This window comes from Macrotis lagotis, chromosome 5, assembly GCF_037893015.1.
Source record: "Macrotis lagotis isolate mMagLag1 chromosome 5, bilby.v1.9.chrom.fasta, whole genome shotgun sequence".
Classification (NCBI taxonomy): domain Eukaryota; kingdom Metazoa; phylum Chordata; class Mammalia; order Peramelemorphia; family Peramelidae; genus Macrotis; species Macrotis lagotis.
The window spans coordinates 135,298,081-135,323,094 of record NC_133662.1 but is presented as its reverse complement, the minus strand read 5'-3'; the positions used below and the strand labels follow the sequence as shown (position 1 = coordinate 135,323,094).

General features: G+C 35.3%; 2 protein-coding genes across 3 annotated transcripts in view; both read left to right on the top strand.

Annotated features, from left to right (window-relative positions):
- Positions 1-3,530: 3,530 nt before the first annotated feature.
- Positions 3,531-4,150, top strand: LOC141489892 (large ribosomal subunit protein eL29-like). The gene has a single exon (XM_074190248.1). The coding sequence runs from the start codon at positions 3,572-3,574 to the stop codon at positions 4,148-4,150; it is 579 nt and encodes a 192-aa protein (XP_074046349.1). The 5' UTR covers positions 3,531-3,571.
- A 3,715-nt stretch (positions 4,151-7,865) lies between these two features.
- The window catches only part of THEMIS (thymocyte selection associated), a 212,414-nt gene continuing 195,265 nt past the window's right edge, over positions 7,866-25,014 (top strand). Inside the window, exon 1 of one of the 2 annotated variants that reach the window (XM_074187552.1) lies at positions 7,866-8,115. In XM_074187552.1, the coding sequence (XP_074043653.1) occupies positions 8,025-8,115 (91 nt within the window). In that variant the 5' untranslated portion in view covers positions 7,866-8,024. The remainder of the gene's footprint in view (positions 8,116-25,014) is intronic. The other variant, XM_074187551.1, reaches the window with a different exon arrangement.

Here is a 25,014-nt window from a genome sequence, read left to right as displayed (position 1 = left end):
CAAATGAAAAAAAAAGGTACAAAAATTCACCAAAAAAAGAACTCTTTGGCCAAATGGAAAAAAGAAGTATAAAAGCTCACAAAATGGGGCAGTTAGGTGGCACAGTGAATGGAGCACTGGCTCTGGAGTCAGGTGGACTTGAGTTCAAATCCAGTTGCAGACACCTAATAATTACCTAACTGTGTGACTTTGGGCAAGTCACTTAACTCCACTGCCTTGCAAGAACAAAAACCAAAAAAAAAAGGTCATTGAAGAAAATAATTTCTTAAAAATTAGAATTGGGCAAGTGGAAGCTAATGATTCCATAAGATTTCAAGAAACAATAAAACCAAATCAAAAGAATGAAGAAAAAAGAAAACATACAATATTTCATTTGAAAACAACTGAATTTATAAATAGATTTTAAAATTTAATTAAGAATTATTGAACTAACTGAAAGTCATGATGAACAAAAGATTCTAGATATCACCTTTCAAGAAATTATCAGGAAAATTGTCCTAATATTGTAGAACCAGAGAGTAAGGTAGAAACTACAGAATCCAGTAATCACTCTCTGAAACAGATCCCAAAATGAAAACTTCCAGGAATATTATTGCCAAATTCCAGAGTTCCTACCTCAAGGAGAAAATATTATAAGCAGCCAGAAAGAAAAAAAATCAAATATCATTAAACCACAGTCAGGATAACATGAGATTTATCAGCTTCTACATGAAAGGATCTGGAGGTTATGATATTCTGAGGGCAACAAAACTAGGATTATAACAAAAAATAATGCAGCAAAACTAAGTATAATCCTTTGGGGGGGGGGGATTGATATTCTGTGAAAAAGAGGATTTTCAAGCATCCCTGGTGAAGAGATCATAGATGAATAGAAAATTAGACTTTCACATACAAGCCTCAAGAGAAGTATAAAGTGGTAAATAGGAAAGAAAATCATAAGGGATTCAATAAAATTAAACTATTCACCTTCCTACATTGGAAGATGATGCTTATAACTCCCAAGAACTTTCTCATTATTAGGGTTTGTGAGTGTGAGTTGAATATGATGGAATGCTATCTAAAAAATAAATTCAAGAGTGAGAAAAGAGAGAGAGAGGTAGAATGGGGTAAATTATCTCACATAAAAGACATGTGAAAAAACTTTTACCAGTGGAGAAGATGGGAGAGATAGAGAGGACTACTTGAATCTGATTCAAAGAGGGAATAAATTTCACAGTAATTTGCATATAGAAATCTATCTTAACCTTTAGAAAAGTAGGATAAGATCATAAGGAAAGGGGGAGAAGGAGACTAAAAGAATGGAAGGTGGATTTGGGGAGTTGGTAGTCAGAAGCAAAACATATTTGAGGATAGAGAGAGTGAAAGAAGAGATAGAACAGCATAAATAGTAAGGAAAAAATTACAGCAAATTTCTCTTATAAAGGTCTCATTTCTCAAATATATAGGAAACTGAGGCAAATCTATAAAAATAAATTACTTGAAAAATTACTTATTGATTACTTAATTGATAAATATTTAAAGCATTCAAAGCACATGAACAGAATAATCACTATGATTAGAAAATGCAAATTAAGACTACTTTGAGGTACCTCTCTATACCCTATCAGATTGGTTAATATGACAGAATAGAAAAATGACAAATCTGGGAAGGGATATGGAAAAATTGAGACACTAATGCACTTTGGTGGAGATGTGAAGTAATCCAACCATTCTGGAGAGCAATTTGTAGCTATGCCCGAAAGGGCCATAAAATCTTTGATCCAGCAATATTACTACTAGGTGGTAAATAAAATAATAAATAAATTCAGTAAAATGAAAAAGGAAAAGATCTATATGGATAAAAATATTTATAGTAAGTTTTTTAGTGCTGGCAGAGAAATGGAAGTTGAGGGGATGTCAATCAATTGGGGAATGGCTGAACAAGTTGTGATATGTGATGATGATAGATTACTATTGTGTTATAAGAAATGATGAGAGGGTAGCTAGGGGGCACAGTGGATAGAGTACCAGCCCTGGAGTCAGGAGGACATGAATTCAAATCCAACCTCAGACACTCAATAATCACCTAGCTGTGTGACCCTGGGTAAGTCACTTAACACCATTGCCTTAAATAAATAAAAAAGAAATGACGAGCAGGATGCTCTCAGAAAAACCTGGAAAGATTGACATGATCTGATGCAAAGTGAAATAAATAAAACCAGGAGAACATTGTACACAGAAAGAGCAATATTGTAAATTGATCAGTTGTGACTTAGCTATTCTCAGCAATACAATGATCCAAAGGTCTTATAATGAGAAATTCCATTCATTTCCAGAAAAAGACCTGATGGAATCTGAATGCAGGTTGAAGAATTTTTTTAAACCATGGCTCCTATTCTAGAATTATAGACTTAAAGATGATGATAATAATAATAATAATAGTAATAGAAATTTATATAGCACTTTGCTTTGCAAATTAATTTACATATTGCCTTAGTTGATCTATACAATATGATTCTTGATTTAGTGTTAGAAAAGATGTTGGAAGTATTCGATCTAGCTCCCTAATCTTGTTCAGGAGGAAACTGAGGAACTTGCCAAGGATTCATGTCCTTAGGCAGATTTTAACCTCAATTATTCCTGATTCCAGTTCAGTTTTTTTCTACATAAAGTCACCCAGCTACCTATGAAGTAAGTACTATTATTAGCAATTCCATTTTACAGATGATGAAAAATGGGACTTGGAGAGATTCACTGGAGAATTATTTTCTCTCATTTCCCCAACCAGACATTTGAATCTCTTGTTAGCTTTTTTTTTTGTCCAATGGGATTCTACTAATATGAGCACATGCCATAAAAGATTTCTAAGTCCTTTGCCTTAGAGAGAAATTAGCTTAGGGAAAAATGAGTATTGGCTTATATGGACAACTTCAATGCCTTTGGGAATAAGTGACTAAGTAGGTAAGCTATAGGACCTAAAATTAGATTTGATAGGAGTTAGTGTCAACAGGCATTTGTCAAATAGGTAACTATTTAAATAATTTATAGACAAATTTTCAAAGTGTTTAACATACATAATTACATTCAGTGCTCACAATCCTGTGAAGCTAGAGATGATTACTATAAGTATTATTATTCCTCATGAGTAAATAGAAGTTGAGAGTTGAGTACCTTGACCATAGTCATACAACTTGTAAGTGATAGAGGTGAAATGCAAGTTGATTTCTTTTTGTTCAGTAGTTTCAGTCACATCTAATTCTTTGTGACTCATTTGGGTTTTCTTGGCAAGGATACTGGAGGGGCTTGCTATTTCTTCTCCAGTTCATTTTATAGATGAGTAACTGAGGCAGAGTTGGGTGACTTGCCTAGAGTCACATAGCTAATAACTCTCTGAGGCCAGATTAGAATTCAGGAACATGAGTCTTTCTGATTCCAAGCCCTGCACTCTATTATGCTATCCTGCCTAGCTGCTTAAACTTATCTCTCCATGACTTCAAATATAATATTCTACCACTATGCAAATATAATATAATATAATAATTCCGCTCTTCCGGTCGGTGGAGTGCCTGCTAGTGCAGGCTGTGGTGTAAAGATGGCCAAGTCTAAGAATCATACCACCCATAATCAATCACGAAAGTGGCACAGAAATGGCATCAAGAAACCTAGGTCACAGAGATACAAGTCTCTGAAAGGGGTTGATCCCAAGTTTCTGAGAAACATGCGCTTTGCCAAGAAACACAACAAGAAAGGGTTGAAGAAGATGCAGGCCAACAACACCAAAGCCATCCAGGCCCGAGCAGAGGCTATCAAGGCCCTGAGCACCAAGGCCTTCAAGGCCAAGCTCCTCAGGTCCAAGATCCCCAAGGCCAGTGCCCAGCGTGTTGGTCACAAGATGGCCACCAAGCGTCCAGGCCCTAGGATCGGCATCAAACGTCCAGGCCCCAGGATCACTAAGCCTGACTCTAAGGTTGCCAGAACCACTGACCCCAAGGCTGCCAAGGACACCAAGCCCACTGACCCCAAGGCTGCCAAGCCCACCGACAAGGCCAGTAAGTCTGATCCCAAGGCTGCCAAGTCTGTCACCAAGGTCACCAAGTCTGCTGCTAAGGCTGCTAATCCTGCTGAGTCCAAACCCAAAGATGCTGGAGGTAAAATGGCCAGTCCCAAATAGATGCATTAGGACCTAAGGACTTGTTTAAATCCTAAACCACCATTTCCCCCCCAGAGAGGGGATGATTATTTACTATTTTGTACAAATAAAGGAAATGGTGAGTCATAAGAAAAAATATAATTCCTCTCAAGAAGGAATGAGTTCTAATTTTGCCTGTTAGTGAGTCATAATCTAAAGAGTCAAGGAAAATGATGCTCTACAATTGTTGCCTCCAAAAGAAATACCATGACTCCTAAGTGAACAGAAGAATAACAGTATAGGAACTTTGATAAGAATCATTCCCTCGAGGTCAAAAGCACCCATTTAAGCCAGACAACTGAACTCATGCAAAAAAATAGTCTAGGATAAGATTCCCTGAAGAGGGAAGTAAATTAGGGTATATTGTTAGAGTCTAGAAAGCTGCTTTGAACTTTCATACTTGATTCAGACATTTAGACTATAAGTCAATGTGTTACAAGATAGCTCTTAATCAAAGAATTCAGTAGTGGCAAGATGTAGATGGCCAACAGCTGACTGACATGGAATGCACCAGGAGGGATGAGAGGGTATGTCCACCCAGTGCTATGAAGATATCTATATGTAAAAGGCATCAGAATGTCTTCTGAGGATGACACTATTAATAGCATATATAAAGTTTTACTTTCTTATTTCAGTGAGTCTATATTTTCAGTGATGTAGGTACTCACTACTCTAGTTATTTGCTTTTTCCTGTGTAGGTAGACAAAATTCTTTTAGATGATTCTAACTCTCACTTAGGTTCTACTGTGTTCCAGGTATTTGGGCAATCAGAATTATCATTTATAAACAAGACTATCTCCAAGGAATCTTTCTTCCACCTGAACTCTGTATTTGACTTGATCCAGGATAATGGCAAATATTTAAGGAGGCATATGTAGCTCTGGTTTAGGCTTTGCTTTGCTTAATCAGATTGTACTGAGCCCATATTATATCTACTAATTGAATTTCCTAAGGAATCTTTTGAGGTTTGACATATACATGGTAGAAGCTATGTTGGAGAACAACATTTAGGGTTGAATTTGCTCTGAGTCTGTTATGTAAAATACTTTTAAAAAATAGAAAATATACAAAAATCACAATGGGATCTTGCATTCTTTCTCTTTGACAGTTGTACACAGAAAAGACACTGACTCTACAGACATAGGACTTGGGTACAAATCTTACCTCTGGTGTTTACTGCCTGTATGACCTTGGCCATGTTGTTTAACTTCCCTGGGACCAAATTTTATAATATATTAAAGGGGAGGATTGGCCCAAATAAATATTAAGAGCCTTACCAACTTCAGTTACATTGTTGTTCATTCTTTGTTTTTGAAGAGGATCAATGATATTATGGGTGATATCTTGATTTAAATGAAACAGAGTTTTGTAAAGTCATCAGATTCACTCTCTGTTCTAGAGTTTTTGAAGTACAGTGGCAGAACAAAATTCAAGATGATTGGCAGTGACTCAGGATACACTGTATGATTTGGCATTGTTCAGTTCTGACCAAGCTCTATTAGTCATCTTTGTAGTCATTTGAACAAATGTTCTCATCTGCCCATACCATTGGGTGAAGTCTTCATGTGCTTGAGGCAAAGATCTCCCTAATTCACCAATGGAGTTACCCTCATCCTGGTTTAATCTATTTAACAAGATGATTTAATTGGGATGTGATGACTGTGCATGCTATAGCTTCTTGCAACCATGGGTGAGAGTTGAACACCAAAGACTGCTGAATTGCCCTGAAAAGAACTTTATAAACCCTCACATTCAAAGTTCTAGTCCTCTCTGAACATGCCATATATCCCTACTCTAGAATAAATGAACTCATGATCCTATGCTATCTGTTGTAGAATATTATTTGTGAAACCTTGCCAGTTCCCTGCTCATATCCAAATCACAAAGTTTATGACTTATACTTGCTATATATTGTATATTACATTCTATACATGATAGATGAAAATTATATATATATATATATATATATATATATATATATATATATATCAGGAAAGAATGCAATAGGGAAAATACATTTCCCTCTTCTTGGTCATTCTCCCTTAGATTCTTTATAAGCAACCTCAGATAATTTCAATAACACTGCCAAGAAGAATCATGGAGGATTAAGGAGCAATGGGAGAGACAAATTAAGGTACATGTCCAAACCTCTACTCTCATAGAAAGGAGACTCAAAGCTTAGATAATGGACTGTGAAAGTCACCCTCAGATAGTAAGGTATGAAAGAGGGAAACTTGCTTGTGGAATGCAAGAATTATGCAAATTCTTGTTTCAGGACAGAGGTCTTAGAAAATACCCTATCATTTGCGTAAAGGAAGACTTCAGCTATAATAAAAAGTAGCATTTATGTTACATTAAGGTTTGCAAAGCACAAATCTTAAACAATTCTAAAATGCAGGTGCTATTTTTATTATCCCCATTTTCCTGAAAAGAAAACTGAGGCAAACAGAAGTTAAGTGATTTTCCCAGAACATATCACTAGTAAATATCTAAGGATGGATTTGAACTCAGATCTTTCTGACTCCAGGTCTAGTGTTCTATCCACCTCACCACCTATCTGTTCATGAATTTTTGATCTATACTTTAATCTGCCAGGAACCCTGAAATGCTCTTAATTTATGGAAACTTCACAGAGATCTGGTTCCCTGAAATAAAGAATGGTTATACTTTCTTTTTGAGACATAAGGAGAATAGCAATGAAAATAGCATGATGCATAGGACATCATATTAGACATTGGAAGAAGATGTCAGCTCACATTTACTAGAAGCTCAAGGGAGCTTTCATGAAGTGCTATGACTGAGAGGACCATGATAAAATTTTGTAAAGGGAAACAGTGTTCTGCAGCATCTATCTATTAGGAACTAAAGGAAGAGTGATCTATGTACATAGTAAAAGAGCAAGAGATAGGGGCACCATGAAGGATGGCACTGTGCAGTTAGCTGGGGTTAACTGTAGAGGAGAGAGAGGTAAGAAGGAAGGCTTCCTGTGGAACCATACCCAAGATAACTTTATAACTGACTGAAACCAGACTCCTTGGTAAAAGTTGTCACCTTTAGGTGTTTTCACTTAATAAAGGCTGTGATACGATAATGGTCTTTCAATAAGCTCATTCATTCTTTGAGATTTTTTTCTTCTAAGGTGAGTTAGTTACACACTGTATGATGTGAAATAGGAAATTTACAGATGATTTGGTAAGAAAGAAATGAGAAGAATAATAAGAATCTCCTAAGGTATATCCCAGTACTTCATGATAGGAGAGAGCATTTGTGAAAATGGATACAATAAAAGGATCGAATCAGAACAGAAATTAGAAATCATCTAATACAGCATCTTCATCATACAAATAAATTCCTCATTTACTTTTACAATCAGATGACACAGTGAAAAATATATGCAATGTAGTCACAAAGGGTCTGATAAGGAAATAATCAGATAAAAAGTCCGTGTGAAATGGGTCACATGATAATAGTTTTGCATATTAGTTTAGTTTCAGAGATCATGTTCTCCTTCTGCTCAGGTAATCCTTTCACCTGCAACTTTGACCACAAACAGTTTTATCTGGGCTGCAAAAAGACACCTGGAGGAGCATTAGGCAATGAAAATCATACTTGGCATTCTCATGCTGTGGCAGTTGTTTAGACTTACTCACCCCGCCCCCATCCTGTGTTATTTTAGTGTTGGAAGGAAATGAAGACCACAATGAGGACAATGAATAAGTTTTAGCACCTTCCTTATGGGTTCCCCACCCCCATAGTTCAGTGGAAGGAGATGGCCCAGATTCTAACTGCAACGAAGTGACTCTTGGCAGCCCCAAGCTTATGTGGCACCAAGTGGCACCATATCCCTGTTTCCGCAATGACATCCACTCTACAGGAATTCATCCACTCTTTGAATCCCAGGACCCTCCCAAGAGTCCTTCAGATCCAGTCAGGCATCTATTTCCAAGGTAAGTTGCAGATTCCTTCTAATAAAAAAAAAATCAAGGACAGAAGACATGTAATCATTATTTTTGCACTTAATACAAAAGGAACTGGAAGGGAAAGATTAAGAGGGCCATGCAAGAATTCTTTTAAAGTAACAGCTACAGCAGTCTTGGAAGAAAGAAACTCCATGTACCTGCTGAAAAGACCAGATAATGGTAATTTATGTGGAATTCCCCTTGTTATGGTAGAAGGGAAGGAAATAGAATTCTTTTTTAAAAAAAATAAGAGATCTCACTACCAGTCAATAATCTTTTGTAAAGTGTCTACTGAGTGCCATCTAAGTATGAGGGATACAAAGAAAAAACAAGATAGTTCCAGCTTCCAGGAGCTCACAATCTAGTGGATTATAGGTGAATTGAGGCAATTAAGAGTTTTGTTTTCTTGGCATCCTCTGAAATGTATTCATCATACAAATAAGTTCCTCATTTACTTTTACAATCAGATGACACAGTGCCAAACCTTCCTATTTAGAACAATGACAGACCATTGATTTGAAGATGCATCCAAGCAAACGTTGTGTTAAACTTTATTTAACTATATTTCAGTGTCTCATTTTATGGAATCATATTTTAAAAATCTGACTATCAGAATTTAGATTTAACCAATAAAAATAATTAAATGAGTTTTGTTGCCTCTAGAGAAAGAGTGAACGAGAGATTAGACCCTCAAAGAATAATTTAAAAAGTTTTGCTCCCTTCATGCTGTCTGGAAAATATGGGTAATCTTTTGTAAAAAAATCTTAGGTCATCACCTATTTTTGCTAGGAAAATTCATCATATATACATATATGCATGTGTGGTTGTATATGCAAATTCATGTGTAAACATGCGTGTATATGTATATTGTATGCATGTGTATATGCAAACATTCATATACATATATAAATATGTGTATATGTAGAAAACAAGACAAAAGATTCCATTTATGTGCATTTGGGTAAAATATACTGGGTATTGGGGGTAAAAAGTTGGAAAACAGACATAGCTCCTGCCTTCAAAGAGCACTCAGACTAATGAAGTCAAATAGACTAGATACATATATGTGTGTACAATACACATATGTATGCTGTGTGAACATATCGATGTCATATGTAGTGTGCCTGTACACATATGTTTGTGTATTTTATATATGGGGAGTGAGTGACTTAGTGAAAGAGAGAGAGAGGGAGAGGGAGAAGGAGAAATAGAGAAATATATATATACGCATATAGATAGTCTGCCTGATATGGTAGAATGGTAGAAAGAGATAGGTATGGATCAGAGGCAGAGAAAGTACTGAGAAAGATCTGGGAGACAAGAGGTCCCTTGATGCAATAGGGGAAAGGGTAAGGGAAGGCTTATTGGAGGAAATCACATTGAAGTCAGACCTTGAAGAAAGGGAGGACTTGGGAATCTATAATACATGATTAGGGGCAGGAGTAGTGGGGAATTTGCAGGAACAAAGACAGGAGACAAAAATATGATGGAAACATCAAAGTCTTGTGGAGGATCTTGATCATCAGAATCAAGAACTTTAGCTTTAATATACATTGAGATATTACTGAAAATTGTAAAGAAGAGTGATGTGATAATTACGGTGCCATAAGAGGAAGGTTTTGGGAATTGGTGTGGACAATAGAATGGAGAGGGAATACCATTTAAAAGATCATTAGAATAGTCCATAAGGATTAGCATAGAGTACCTAGCACTTTATCCCAGGATATTGACCTCTAGGAGGCATTGCTGTCCTTATATTGGACATTTTGGTCCTCTTTGAATTGTACTGCTATAAGACATAACCCCACTCAAGCCATCTGTAATAGAATTTCATTCATGAAATTCTCCTAGGGTCTGTCTTATCCTCAACCCTTGCAGTTGAGAGTCAAATCCTCTGGTGGATGGGTAGTTCCCTCTCCTGGTATGATTTCAGCAATGGATAGACTCTATCCTGGCATTCCTTTTACTTCCTCCACCGCCTACCGATCTTGCCATAAGTTGTGGCGAAAATAAGGCTCTGATAATCTACATGAAAAGAAATGAGGTTTACTGTAATGGGAGTGATGCCAATTATTTTTTAGTCATATCTGACTTTTTTGTGACACCACACCCCCCATTTTAGGTTTTTTTTTTTCCCCTTGGCAAAGATACTGGAGTGGTTTGCTCTAGCTCATTTTACAGATGAAAAAACTGAGGCAAAAAGAATTAAGTGACTAGCCTGGGGTCAAACAGCTAATAAGTATCTGAAGCTGGGTTTGAACTCAGGTCTTCCTGACTCCAGTCCAAACACTTTATCTACTGAGTCACCTAGATGCCCCGATAGATGAATGCTATAAACTTAAAACAAATATGCAGCTTGAATTTCAAGATCATGAGTTTAGGGACCAGGGACAACTAGATGGCATATTGGATAGAACATTGGGCCTGGAATCAGGAAGATTTGAATTCAAATATAGCCTTTAAATATTTATTACCTATTAAGTTTTTACTTTTCTTCCTATTGCATTTTATCTTGTTAGAGTGAATACATATTAGATCTTAATAGTAAAAGAATTGAATGAGAAATTGAAAAGCAAAGCTACTGTGTTGAATTAGAATTTTAAATCTGTAAGAAAACATATCTCTAATTGTTTCATTTGGTCTGCTTCCTTCCTTCCTTCTTTCTTTGTTTCTTTGCTCTTTCTCTTTCTTCTTCCTCCTCTTTCTCTCTCTCTTTCTGTGTCTCTCTCTGTCTCTGTCTTTGTCTCTCTGTCTCTGTCTCTCTGTCTCTTGATTTTTCTCTCTGTCCACACCTGTTGTCTTATGAAAGGACACTCCTGACACAGAATTAATGCAGTTCAATAGGTCCTCATAATGTAACAGTCTTAAAGTTATGGTGTGTTGAGTAGTCAATGTGCTTAATTTTCCAACAATTGAGAGGCAGGGTTTGAAGCAGATCTTTCTGATTCCAAGATCAGCTGCCTATTCCATATATTTCACAATCTAACCCAAAATATCTTTTAACTCTGAAATTTTATACAATAACCAGAATGGTTAGCTGAAGAGGAGGAAAAGAGGAAGAAGTCTAGAAATTCCCTTTTTTTCTGAACTAGGGGGAATTCTTTGATAGTCATAAATGAGGGAAAGTTGCTGACATTCTTATATCCCTGGTAGAGTTTGACAACTTTTGTTCTTTGAGAATTGGTGATGACTTGTATGCCAAAATGTCCTATTTGAATTGCAAAGTATTCATAAGACTATTAATATTGGAAACCATCATTTTTTAATGCCAAATTAAGAAAGTCACATTATTTATTGGTCTGTAGATGGGTACAGGATACTTTGGAATATCTAAAACTTAATTGCTGCTAAGCAAATTATGTCATATAAGAAATAGGTCTTATCAATGAAAATTACTAGAAATAATTAAATTAACATATTAAATGGATATTTATTCTATAAACAGATTCTCCATTCATGAATCCTTGATACTTAGCTCTGTTAACTTTCACAATTCAGAGAACCAACAGTATTCATCTTTTTTTTATATTTGATTCTACTTTATGTTAATGAACAAGTCATTCCTCACCACCCCCTCCACCTGCAGACAGAATGTCCATTTTTCCTCCATTCCTTGGCTTTCTCAAAGTATGACTTCTCACATACCAAACTTTCATTGATCTTCCCAGGTATTAGCATTTTCTCCCTCATGAAATTGCTGCACATACTTTTATATTTACTTGTACATTTATAGTTTAGACTATATTTTATATATCGTATATATTATATATAAAATATATTTTATATTTACTTCTACGCTTGCCCCCTATTGAACATGAGTTTCTGGAAAAGAGAGAGTATATTTTCCTAATTTAGGTCCTCACACTTCATGGGTACTTAATAATGTTTGTTGCATTGAATTTCCTGGTTAAACTTTTAATTTCAAAGTGTATATGTAGCATTCAGTACAATTTTTTCCCCTACTTCAATCTATTAATAAATGTCATAGCTGCTAAAGGCAAAAGGGAAACCTCTGATCTGGTAAAGACTAAAGGTTAAGGGTATATTGATTCTATTTCAACCTTTACAATATATAATCTGGCCACATCTACAAAGCCAAAATGGATTGATGTATCTGGATGGAAATTCCCAGTAGAGTGCCCCTGTATCTAGACATGCTTGAGAACTCTCTGGCTCTGATTTGGTCCTGTCTCATATTTTATCATGGAATCCCCTTAGGAGGATGTGGCTGAACAAGAAATCTTATGCAGAACCATGGATAATGTCAACAGGGTGATTTTTGAAGAGTCAAGTTATGTAGGAAACATTTTTGAAGATTCGGATGCAAAATCACTTCTTTTTCTTCCAGAATAAAAATTCACATTTTTTATGGTGCCTTAAAGTTTTCAAAATGTCTTCCTCAGAAGGGAGCTGTGAAAGTAAGCATTTTTTTCCCTTTTTACAAATGAGAAAACTGAAGTCTAGGTTGGATAGTATATATTCAAGGATACATCATGTGAAGGTAGGGGTTGAAAAATAGGTTTCCTAACTGTCCAAGTGAAGCTTCCTTCTTTCCTTCGATAACTATGCATTTTCATATATGACTGTCATTTTTGGATTACTCTAGAATAGTATCCTACATCATTCTGAAGGGGGAAATTTTAGCTAAGAAAAAACACAGACATAGTAACCATGTCTGAAAGCAGATGTCTCACTGAAGGCAGTGAGCTTTATTATCAGTTCCCTGTGATCAAGTTACAAGATCGATTGCAATTATGCAATATTTGACTTCATTTTAGTATTCTTTTATTTGCATTATTGCAGTTATTACTCATATTCTGACCCTGCTTATTTTACTCTTTGTCGATTCATAAAATCATGCATGCTTCTCTGAATTCTTTCCAGATCCTTCTAACTGCATGATAATATTCAGTAGTATTCAGTAACATATTTTGTTCAGGCATTCCCAAGTGATGGACATGCCTTTTTTATTCTTTGCTTCCATAAATGGTACTGTTATGAATTTTCCATTATATATTTTGAACCTCTCTTTCTGTCTTTTGCATCTTAGAGTGAGTGGTGGACAATGTTTGTCCTTCATTCTCGAAGGAGACCATGACATCAGGAAGGTGATACCATGACAAGCACATGGATTTGAGTGAAGGGTGCTGTGCTAAGTCACCAGTCTTACTTTCTTTTCTGGAGTCCTCTGGGTCCAGTGGTCCAATATGAATTAGGATGACTGGAGATGACCCTAGATGCAAAGCAGTCAAGTTTAAGTGGCTTGCCCAAGGTCACACAGCTAGGAATTATCAAATATGTTCAAGTAGTGGGATCACTGGTCAGATTATCCATTATTGACCAGTTCACAGCTCTATCCACAGTGTATGTTTGATTGTTTTATCATAGTTTGCTTCCATTGATTGATTTGACATGTTTGCCGACATGTACAGGACTCTTACTGAATCTCCTGCTGATTCATAACTATCTAGACACTAAATTAGCTAAAAGGCAACTTTCCAGGAGTGTTAAAGGACAAGGATTTAAAAAATGCCTCCGTGAGACTTGTAAAATCTTGTGAAATTCTTTAAATTTATATAATAATGGAACAGTAAAGGGTTTTAGAAAATGTAGTCCTCTTCCCATTTACATATGGAGACATTAGGACTTGTTTGAAGTCATATAAGTTAGTGACAAGACAAGGACTAGAATCTAGATGTCTTGACTTCCCTGGCCAATATTCTTTCCACTATACTATATTTTCTCCTTTCCGTCATGCAAGAGATAGTTTCTGATTCTAATTTAACAAGATGTCAGAATTGTTCATAATGCTGTTGTAATCTTTAATCATTTTTACATATTATACTAGTGAAGATTATGAATTCTTCTGGTTATCAAGAATATTATGAATTCTTTTGATTATCAACATATTTTGTGAAAAAGAAGTTTAAAAATTATTAATAATAATTTTAAGATCAATCAGATTTTAAAGATAAGAAAAAGGTGCTAAATTTCCATCTCCTCATCTCAGTTAAAGGCATAATTTTACTTTATTTCTTTCTATCCTTATAGCATAAAATAAATTGATCTGAGGCTCTGTAAGGTGTCATTTGAATTAAATCCTGACAGGGAGACTAAGATTTTGTTCTGACAGATGACTGGCACAGGAGATTACTCCTGGTTGCCATTTTGCTTTTCATATTGATCTGCTCATCTGAAAGCTTCTATTTATTATTGGAGGAGCTGTTGTAATGGGTCATTCAGAGTTTTCTTCTATGTTAGGAGGCTGAGGAGACTTCCTACATAATTATTAAGCACATTGTAGAAAGGGGCTTAAGGCTTACCTTGAGTCCTAGAATTGAGGAGGCATTTGAACATCATCCAAATAAAAATGACTTCCAGATAGATGGCTGACCCCATAAGAAAATTCCATTGTTATGGAACACCACTAAGCTTAACTAGCATCTAGAATATGGAATGTTACATATGATAAGAAAGGAAAAATTATTTCTGCATTTTTTGCTCTCCTTCCTCCCTTCATCCCACCCTCTCTTTCCTTAGCCCTTTTTTCTTTCTTTCTCTCTCTCCTTCCTTATTCCCTCCTTTACTCACCTCCTTCCTTCCTCTTCCTTATCTTCCTCCCTCCTTCTTTTCTCTCTCTTTCCCTCTCTCCTTCCCTTCCTTTCTTGCCTTCTTAGGGACTGAGTTACATGTATGTTGCACTGAATGTGTGAGAACTTTTATACTATGTATGAACATATTATATACATATATGTATAGAATATGTATATATATATATGAGGTATACCTGCCTAAGGGGATTTTAAAGCATTATTGCTTAGCATGACAATGTCCTTAGTATATAATTTAGTATGTATATATTTGTAAACCCACAATATCTATCGAATCCCTAAATCATTCACTGTTTTATATATCTATGTGACTTACAACAATAGAACTGCAGAAAGCACAATCCCTCTTTTTTTTAGTTTTTGCAAGGCAAAGGGGTTAAGTGGCTTGCCCAAGGCCACACAGTAGGTAATTATTAAGTGCCTGATCCGGATTTGAACTCAGGTACTCCAGACTCCAGGGCCAGTGCTCTATCCACTGTGCCACCTAGCCATCTTTCACAATCACCTTTTTTAGGTTTTTTTTTTCACAATAACTTTTAATGAGGAATTTTTTTCATGTTCTTTCCTCAAAATCTCTCTTATCAGCACAGTCATTACTGTACTCTCCATTTTTTAGACTATCCTCTCTCTATTATTAATGGAAATAACTTCTTTCTTCCTGTCACCATTTTTGATCTGATTTATAATTATACCTCCTTGTCCCAAAGCATAACATGCTTAGCATAACATTCAGTGCCTTTCTTAGATTTGTCCATTCTTTTGCTCTTAAATTGTTTAGATCTTCCTTTTTTTAACAATGTCAAATCTGAAAATATCACTGTCTAACCTTGACATGAGTGCTTTTCAATAATTTTGTTTGATGTGACAGCTACTGTTTGTATATAATTGAATATGCTATACTAGCATTATTTTTTTGGAGACAATCTTGCCCAAACTGAAAATACAACAACCATTTGCAAGGCCTGATCTTGCTACTCATCAGTGTGGAAGCTTTAACATGTTCCATTTTGGATCTGTGCTGGTTTGCCCCATCTTAGGTAATGTGGTTCCCCAGGTCCTGGGAGTTCATCATACTGGGGCTGAATTTAGTTAAAGAGGACCTAAGCTACCTTAGTCCTACAGTATCTCATAAGTCCCCAGCTCCTGCTTCCCTCCTAGCAAAGATTAGAGTCATGCATTACCACACCTAGAATCTTTTGGTTTGAGTAACAAACACCATCTTAGAAACTGACTTTTGTTATATTCAGAGTGAGAAATCACTTTGTCTTTGTTCTTTAAAGCCCTTCCCACCCTTGCCCTTAGACAATGATAAAGTTCTGCATCAATGCAATAAATGCAAGATAAATCCACCTGCAAGGTAAATAGAAACTCGTGACTCATCTAGGGCATGATATAGTCTTTCAATCTCTGAAAAGCAGGGTTTTTCCTTCCTCTTCTTAGTAGTTTTAAATTTTTAATTCTACAGAAAGAATATTTCTACATACAAAGTAGAACAGAAAGAGCATTACATATGAAAAGGTATCTCTGAAGAGTGTAACTTCCCTTGTTAAAAAAGATATAATAAATTCTACATATTACTTCCGATGCTATCTTACTTGTTTGTTTTACCTAATGAACTTGCCTCTCTTATGCTCATTTTAATAAGTACTTCAATGATCCTTCTTTTCATCTTTTTTCTTTTTGGCAAATTCCCTAGTCTCTTCTCCCAATATTTTTCTCCAAAATAAAAATAAAAACCCAATCTTTATAACAAATACACATAGTCAAGCAAAAAAAAAATTCATATTTGACCAAAAATGTAGATATAATTCTCTCTGGGGCAACAAGATGGTGCAGTGGATAGAGCCCTGGCTCTGGAGTCAGGAGGATCAGAGTTCAAATCCAGCCTCAGATCTTTACTAGCTGTGTGACCTTGGGCAAGACACTTAACTTTGTTTGCCTCACATCCAGTGTCATCTCCAGTCTTCCTGATTAATATCTGGCCACTGGATCCAGATGACTTTGGAAGAGAAAGTGAGGCTGGTGATTTAGCACAGCACCTCCTCACACAAATTCAAATCATGCGCTTGTCATGGCATCACCTCCCTGATGTCATGGTTTTCATCTTTGGGAATGGAAATATAATTCTCTACCTTAAGTCCATTGCTAAGACACTTGTTTTCTCATAGAAACCTTCCACATATAGCTATATCAATGCCTGTATCAAAGCTTCTACTGACTCAAAAGTGCAGTATATGGTTTCTGGTCATGCTGTTCCATCATTAATTAAATGACTGCTATAGAAAAACCATGGTTCCTTGCAAGGGTTTTTCCTAGCTGAGACTTTCTTTGTGAGATTAGAGATACCTTGTAAAATCTTTCTTGTTACCCACCCACCCACCTTTTTTTTTAAAAACTGCTCATAGACCTTGGGGTTAACTGGGTAGCCCTTTATTTCCATGACTCTTGAACTGGTTAGAAGTATTGAAGGTACTCTTTTGTAATGGGAAGAAGTTGTCTAATTCGGAAAGGGCTACCACCTCCTGAAAATCTCAGCCTCTTGAAATCTCTAGATAATCTAAAGAAGAAGGAAAAAAATGTGGGCATATATTGCATGGAAATTAATGGAGATTTAAAGAATAATGTCATGTTTGAAAATTTCCCATCACCCCTTTGATCTCCATCCCATATCCATCATTAAAACCACAATCACGTATTTCTTTCCAATGGTAAAATATTATGATGAATTTATTCCATCATTTCCACACTTTCAAAATGAACTTTCCCCAGAGATCCTAAAGATAATGTTATTTTAGTCAGAGAATTTATTTTAGTTACCTCATTTTGCATATGGATGAGAAAACTGAGGTGCAAAGAAGGATCTTGATTCCAGAATTCCATAGGTTGTTAAAATTAGAGTCAGAACTTCAACCCAATTCTTCTGATAAGAAACCAAAGACAATATTAAACTACACTGATCCTTATAGTTGTGGTTTGGTCTATTAATTGTATCCAACTCTTTGTGACTTCATTTGGAATTTCCTTAGCAAAGTTACTGGAACGATTTGTCATTTCCTTTTCTGGTTCATTTTACAGATGAGGAAACTGAAGCAAACAGAGTTAAGTGACTTCCCCAGGGTTACAGAAGTGTCTGAGCCCATTGGATGTGAACTCAGGTCTTCCTGACTCCAAAACCAGTGCTCTATCCCCTTAGGCTACCCAGCTTTCAATCCTTGTAATAATAGTGATTCTTAACTACATTTGATCACTATTTATTTCCAGCTGTTGTGAGGTTGTTAAAACTGGACAATAATGTAACTGAGTAAAAGCAACAAATAATTAGTGTGATATCAATGTTCATCTTTAGGTAGAGCTACTCTGTTCAAACTGAGGACATGCAACAGTCCACTAGATGAAAGTAAAGCTTTGCCTCAAAGGTCTGATACAGTTTTTACAAATATTAATATTAAGTAAGCTATATATTATGTGGATATACATTTTATGGATCCAATGCAGTTTTGAGAGTTTATATTGTAGATGTGTTCTCTGTTTTAATGTCAATGTAATTGTTTTATGGCTAATTGCATTTAATTATTGTTGAAGGCTTAATTTAACCAAAGGTATAACCAATAAAAAGTGCCAAATGCTAATTCTGAAAAAGTTTAGCCTATTTTCTTATTTTAACATTTCTATGGCTTTAAACACTTCATCAAAGAACTTGTACTTCCCCCCCCCATACCTTTTTTTTTTAATGCCTTCAGTTTGGTCCACAATGATTTTTTTTTTATTTTTTGCAAGGCAATGGGGTTAAGTGGCTTGCCCAAGGCCACACAGCTAGGTAATTGTTAAGTGTCTGAGGGTGAATTTGAACTCAGGTACTCCTGACTCCAAGGTCAGTGCCCTATCCACTGTGCCACCTAGCCACCCCCAGTCCACAATGATTTCAATCACATCAACTACAACCAAATCAAATAGCAACTCTTTTAGAATGGTACCTATCTAATGATACCAGATATTTATTGAAAGAAATTCTTTTAAATGAAGTGATACAGAGTAGTAGTTTTCCATGGAAAGTAATATCTCTAAAAGCTGTATTGAAAATGGAAGTAGAGTTATTAAAATAATTCTATGTGATTTTTAGTTATCTGGTAATGATTTTCTCAAGCTGAAAGTATGATTCTATGATGCTTCTCGGTGATGATTTTGGTCAGAAGAATCTGTCTTAGTGCTTCATTGGAATCTATAGGTTCATTTGTCTAATTCCTATTCACCTCTACCAGTGATGAATTTAAGGCATTTATATCTTAGTATTTCAATAAAAGAAAAATATTCCCTTTTACTGATATTTGAAATAGGTAATGATATAATAACTACTCTTTTAGAAGCAACAGTGTGAGATGAGGTCTTAAGAAGGTAGACAAGGTTCCATTTTGAAAAGTTGTTTCTTGGGGGGAAATCTACTCATATTTGGTTTTAATATTGCTTGAATATTTCGGGTTTGACCATATTATATCACAGATTGGATTTGAAAAAGACATTGGAGGTTATTTATCATTTTAAAGGTGAGAAAACTGAACCCCAGAAATATTAAATGACTAGTCTGAACAGATAATAAATAGAAGGCATGAAAAACAATCTAGTAAGCAACAATTATGTAGAAGGCACTATGCTAAGTACTACTTCAAATCCAGCACTCTTTTCACCAGACCAAATTTGTTTTCAGATGAAATCTTATTTTGAATAAGGTTTAATTTTTTCCCCCTTAAAAATCTATTGGTGCTTTTTCATCCTTTTAGTCCTGATGCTTTAGCTTTAGGATAATTTTCTTGCCAAAACCATATTAAGTAACACAACACAGGTCAGCAAAAGACTGTTCATTGTAATTGAAGTCATTGATGGGGTCTGCTAGGTGGCGAAGTGGATAGAGCACTGGCCCTGGAGTCAGGAGTACCTGAGTTCAAATCTGACCTCAGACACTCATTAATTACCTAGCTGTGTGGCCTTGGGCAAGCCACTTAACCCTATTGCCTTGCAAAAACCTAAAAAAAAAAAAAAGTAATGAAAGTCATTGAGGAAAAAAAATGAGAAAATAAGGTTCTAAAACCTTACAAGTGGGATACATAAATGAGCCTCAAATGTTTGATACTTTTTAAAAATTTTGAATCATATACAAAAGTACAAATAACATTTTCTCCTAAACTTTTTTTTAACTGTGAAGAACTGTTTTAAGAAACAGGTGTGTAATAAACAAAGCAAGAAAAACTCAGATGAAAATAATTACTACTGTATCATTTTCAACAGTGGAAGAACAAAATTAAATAGGAGTATACTTTCTATATTGTTAGTTTAATTGAGGATGTGTCAAGAGATGTACAAATCTGAAAATAGTAGAATATTCAAATCTACTGTAGGAGACTCACACATGATAATTTGCTGTTTATTTTAAGAATAATCTTGTATGTCCAGTATGGACTTACATCAGAAACCATTTAAGATAGTTTTAGATTTATATGCTTTTTCCTCTCTTCCAGAAAAAATCCCAGAAATACAGGCAACAAGCTTTTCTTGTGTTTTCTTTCACAAACTTTACTCTGAGGAAGGTGTGATTATGAAATCTCCTCAACAGTGACAGAAAGAGAAAGCAAATGTGGAATTATAATTTCTGTTAGCTGCCACTGTCAACTAAAATGATATAAAAGTTAAATTGCTGGGGCGGTTAGGTGGCATAGTGGATAAAGCACCGGCCCTGGAGTCAGGAGTACCTGGGTTCAAATCGGGTCTCAGACACTTAATAATTACCTAGCTGTGTGGCCTTGGGCAAGCCACTTAACCCTGTTTGCCTTGCAAAAACCTAAAAAAAAAAAGTTAAATTGCTGAATGATACTATCATTGTATTTAGATTTCAGCAAGTATAATTTCCTGGACAACTAGTCAGCTATGTACTAGTTAGGAATATCTGCTAATGTAAAAAAAAAAAAAAGTAAGAATGTGACTTCTGGAATTGTGATATTTGTTGTATTTTACAAATGAAATTTATACTATACCAAAGATGGCAAAAACTTTGAAAATGTATTAAAGAGCAAAATAAATCGGTTCTGAATAAATCATAGCTAAACAAAAGTGAATTTGAAGCATTTCTCTATACTCAAAAGTTTTGTTTCTTGACATTTAAAATTCTACATTATTCCATATACAAATGTGTCTCTCCTCCTAAAAACTTTTTAGAATATGTCTTTCTGTGTCAGATTTTAACCTGAAAATGAGATTGACATTCACATTATCAACCAAGGCTTTGGCATAAACCTTCAAGTTGAGAAAGCTATTCGAATGAATATTATGCTTTTTTTTAGTGAAAAAAAATGTTTTCAATGAAGATGAATTATTTATTATTTGACAAGGAGAAGAAATAAAAGATCTACCCAGAAAAAGGAAGGGTGACATCTACTAAGATATATATTTGGACTAAAGGCTCAAATTTCTTATATTTAGAGGAAAAATATTAGAGCAAAGGGAATTTGACCATAACTGGACCAAGTTTATTCACAATATCTTTTTGCAAGTTGAAGAAAGGACACATTTAACTAAGTATGAATTCAGACCACAAAAGAAAGTGTTGATTATTTTCTTCCTGTTCTTTTAATGAAATCAGAAAAAAAATGTTTTGGTAGCATAACCTTGATTCCTCAACTAATTCATTCCTCAGATCTACTTTTTTTAAGCAGATAGTTCTGCACAAAGTCCTCATTCTCCTGCCCTTAAGATTTTGACTCAAGTCAATTTATCATAACTTTATTTTCCTTGAAATTGCAATTTAAGGTCAACTTCTTCCAAGAAGCTATTCCTAAACTCACTCTCTAGGCCAATACATACCCTTTCCTTTTAAATGAGTTTTTTCTTTTTGATTTATTGGTCAATATTTTCTTCTCTATTAGCTAGCAACCTTCATATACCGAGAATCATAGATTTGAAACTGGAAAAGACTTTAGAAGTCATCTAATCCATCCCCCTAGCCCAACTTCATGTCAGAACTGTATCTAGATTTTATTATCTACTACAAATTCCTATAGATCTCTGATATATATTTTATGTCAACTTGCCAACTGCCTTTCTTAAGTGAATAACTAATTATTGAAGCAAAAACATATTTAAAAATCCTGTGCAATTATAATTGACACAAAATCGCATAAATATAACAACTTATTAGATGATTAGAAAAAGTTCTCAATGACCACATATTCTTTTTTTTTATTTAAGCATATATCCAATATGATAAAGGCCTATGTTCAGTCATTGCCTCTGACACATACTGGTTGATGAGTTATTTAACCCTTCAGTTACCTAAGCAATTCTCTAAGACTGTGAGTTGCAGAAAAAGTGCTGTAATAGAGAATTTTTCTTGGATTTCTTTATATTAGTAAAAATCACAAGGCCAGTCCCTATCCCCTTTGTCTTCAGTGTAATCAATTGATTTATTTTTCCCCTCCCTAATTAGAATATTGATTTCTTTTGTACCCTACAAGAATCTAGCAGTGTTAGAATCTTAAAAAGTACACAATAAATATATTTATTGATTACTATTTATTTATGGGTTATATTAACAGTAGTTATAACCTCTAAAGCACATAAGAATATATGTATGATCTGATCAATGTTTCTCCTCTTCATTTGTGGATTTTGTTTGTTTGTTTGTTTATTTGTTTTTTTAGGCTTTTGCAAGGTAAACGGGATTAAGTGGCTTGCCCAAAGCCACACAGCTAGGTAATTATTAAGTGTCTGAGGTTGAATTTGAACTCAGGACCTCCTGACTCCAGGGCTGATACTCTATCCACTGTGCTACCTAGCAGCTCTGGATTTATTTTTTTTAAGTTTTATAAAAGCATAAAAACAAACCATATTTAGCTACACATTCAATGAATTGTCTTTGATTGAAAAGACTATTACATGAAAAGAAATTGTTGTTATTGTTTTTGTTGTTCAGTAATTTAGTTGTTCTTCATTAACCTATGCACCATACTGTCTATGAGCTTTTCTTGGCAAGGACACTAGAGAAATACAATTTTTAAGAAGTTAATAAAATATTAATGTTGTTGTCATTCAGTTTTTTTATCTATTGTTGATGGCCTATTGAACTATTCACACTGGTTTGAATAACTTAAACTTTTAAATAATTGTCTCTCTATTTTTATTTTTCAAACTTCTCTTTGCAAGTCTCTGAATAACTCATATGGATTAAAAAAAGATGATTCATAATTTCAGTGGTCAATGATGACTTTCCCAGTGCTGCAAAGATGTTAATCAGTGAAAATGATATTTCCATTTAATCAGTGAGAGTATAAATTTACATATTTCCTTAGACACTGATATAATGAAAATGCTTTACATTTAGGTACCTATGATCTATACACTTATCCATCATTCTATTCTAATAATAAATTACTCTTTCAGGATGATGGATAATTGCTTTGTCAGAAGCACATGGCCACCTGAGCTACATAATGTTGTTTAGTTGTTTCAGTCTTGTGCAACGGTGTTTACTCTGTGGTTTTCTGGAGATAGTGGAGAGGTTTGTCATTTCTTTCTCTAGCTCATTTTACAGATGAGGAAACTGAGGCAAGCAGTGTTAAGTGATCTCCCAGGATCACACAGCTGGATTTGAACTCAAGTCTTCCTGACTCCAGGTCTGGTGCTCATTCACTGCTCTTAGGTACATATACTACACTTCAAACATATGATAGCTTTCAAAGAAACAGAATCTTAGCCTCTAAAGGGATTTTGGCAGCTATTTACTCCAGTACATACACCTCCCATCAAAAAGAAAAAAACACAACAAAATACCTGTCCAGTGGTTATCCAAATCTGCTTGAAATCCTCCAGTGTGAGTGGACTGGGGTGGGGAGGAGGCTGCGCAATCTGTTTTGGAAGCTTTGCAAATGAGATAAAAGAGATAAACTGCTTTGCAAACATTAAAATACAATATAAATGCTAGCTATTTTTATAGTAAAAATCAAGCTGGAATTTGAACCTTTGCAGCTTCTATACATTGATTCCAATTTTGCACTCTGGGTCAAACAGAACAGAATAAATTTCTTTCCTACATGAAACTCCTTCAGATATTTGAAGACAGTTAACCCGCTTGCTTTCCCCTCACTCCAACAGACCTAGAAATGGCATGCACTGTAACTCCTTCATGTTCTGGACTGTCCTCTTCTGGATGCACTAAGTTATCAATGTCCACCATAAGCCGTGGTCCCTAAAAGTGAACAATGTATTTCAAAAGTGGTCTGACCAGGACAGTGGAACTTTTCCCTCCTAATCCTGAATAGCTAGCCTCTCTTAATGGAGCCCAATATCATATTTCCTTTTGGCGCTTCCATATCACACATTTGACTCTTATTGGGTCTGTTGTCTTCTGTATACCTAGATGTTTTTCACACCACCTACTAACTGTAACTTTTCCCTCTTATTTTTGTCAAGTTGATTTTTTTTTGATATACGGATGACTTTACATTTACCCCTATTAAACTTTAAATTATTTGATATAGCCCAGGGTTCTATCAGTTCAGTCTTTTTAAGTAAGGACACCACCTCTCCCTTCAAACTCTATGTTATCTGCAAATCTGATGGGCATGTTGTCCACATCTTCATCAAAGTTATTACCAAAAATATTAAAAGCCCAAGGTCAAGTGGAGGTCCCTAACACAAACACACACTATTGGAGATGCCCTCTAAGTAGACATTAAACCATTTGATTCCTCTGCGTCTGTCTAATTATATTATTTCCTTGCCTATATTGAATCAGAGGATTGTGTTTTCTACAGGGATAGCATGGCAGATTATTAAATTTTTTATTAAAATCCAAGTATACTTTATCTACAGCATTATTCTAGAATTCTGCTGACAAAACAAGTTTCAAGAATTTTGCAAAGTGCTTAATGTGGTTATTCTCACAGGTAACAGGGCCTACAGTTTTGGAGATGATGCCTTAAGTCAAAGGAAGAACCATAATCATTCAGGCACTATAGAGGAAAATGGTAATATCAGAGTGTTTTAGAGCTAAATTACCTTTCTCATTGTCCCTCAGGTCACATCAGAGTTTATCTTAAATTTCAGCATTAGTAAAATTATCAGCTTTTAAATACTTAAGCGGAAGGAAGAGTTGCCACCACCAACTGTACTCTTCTTCCCTTACCCCCCCCCCCCCCCAGACCGGGGCCATCTCAGAGCCCATCTGGAATTTCTGAGCCTCAGGGAGCTCCATCACCGGATTGGGGAAACCTGCTTACTGCTGGGCTTCCCC

Coding starts and splice junctions, on each gene's coding strand:
- LOC141489892 (XM_074190248.1), top strand. CDS start 3,572: ATGGCCAAGTCTAAGAATCATACCACCCATAATCAATCACGAAAGTGG.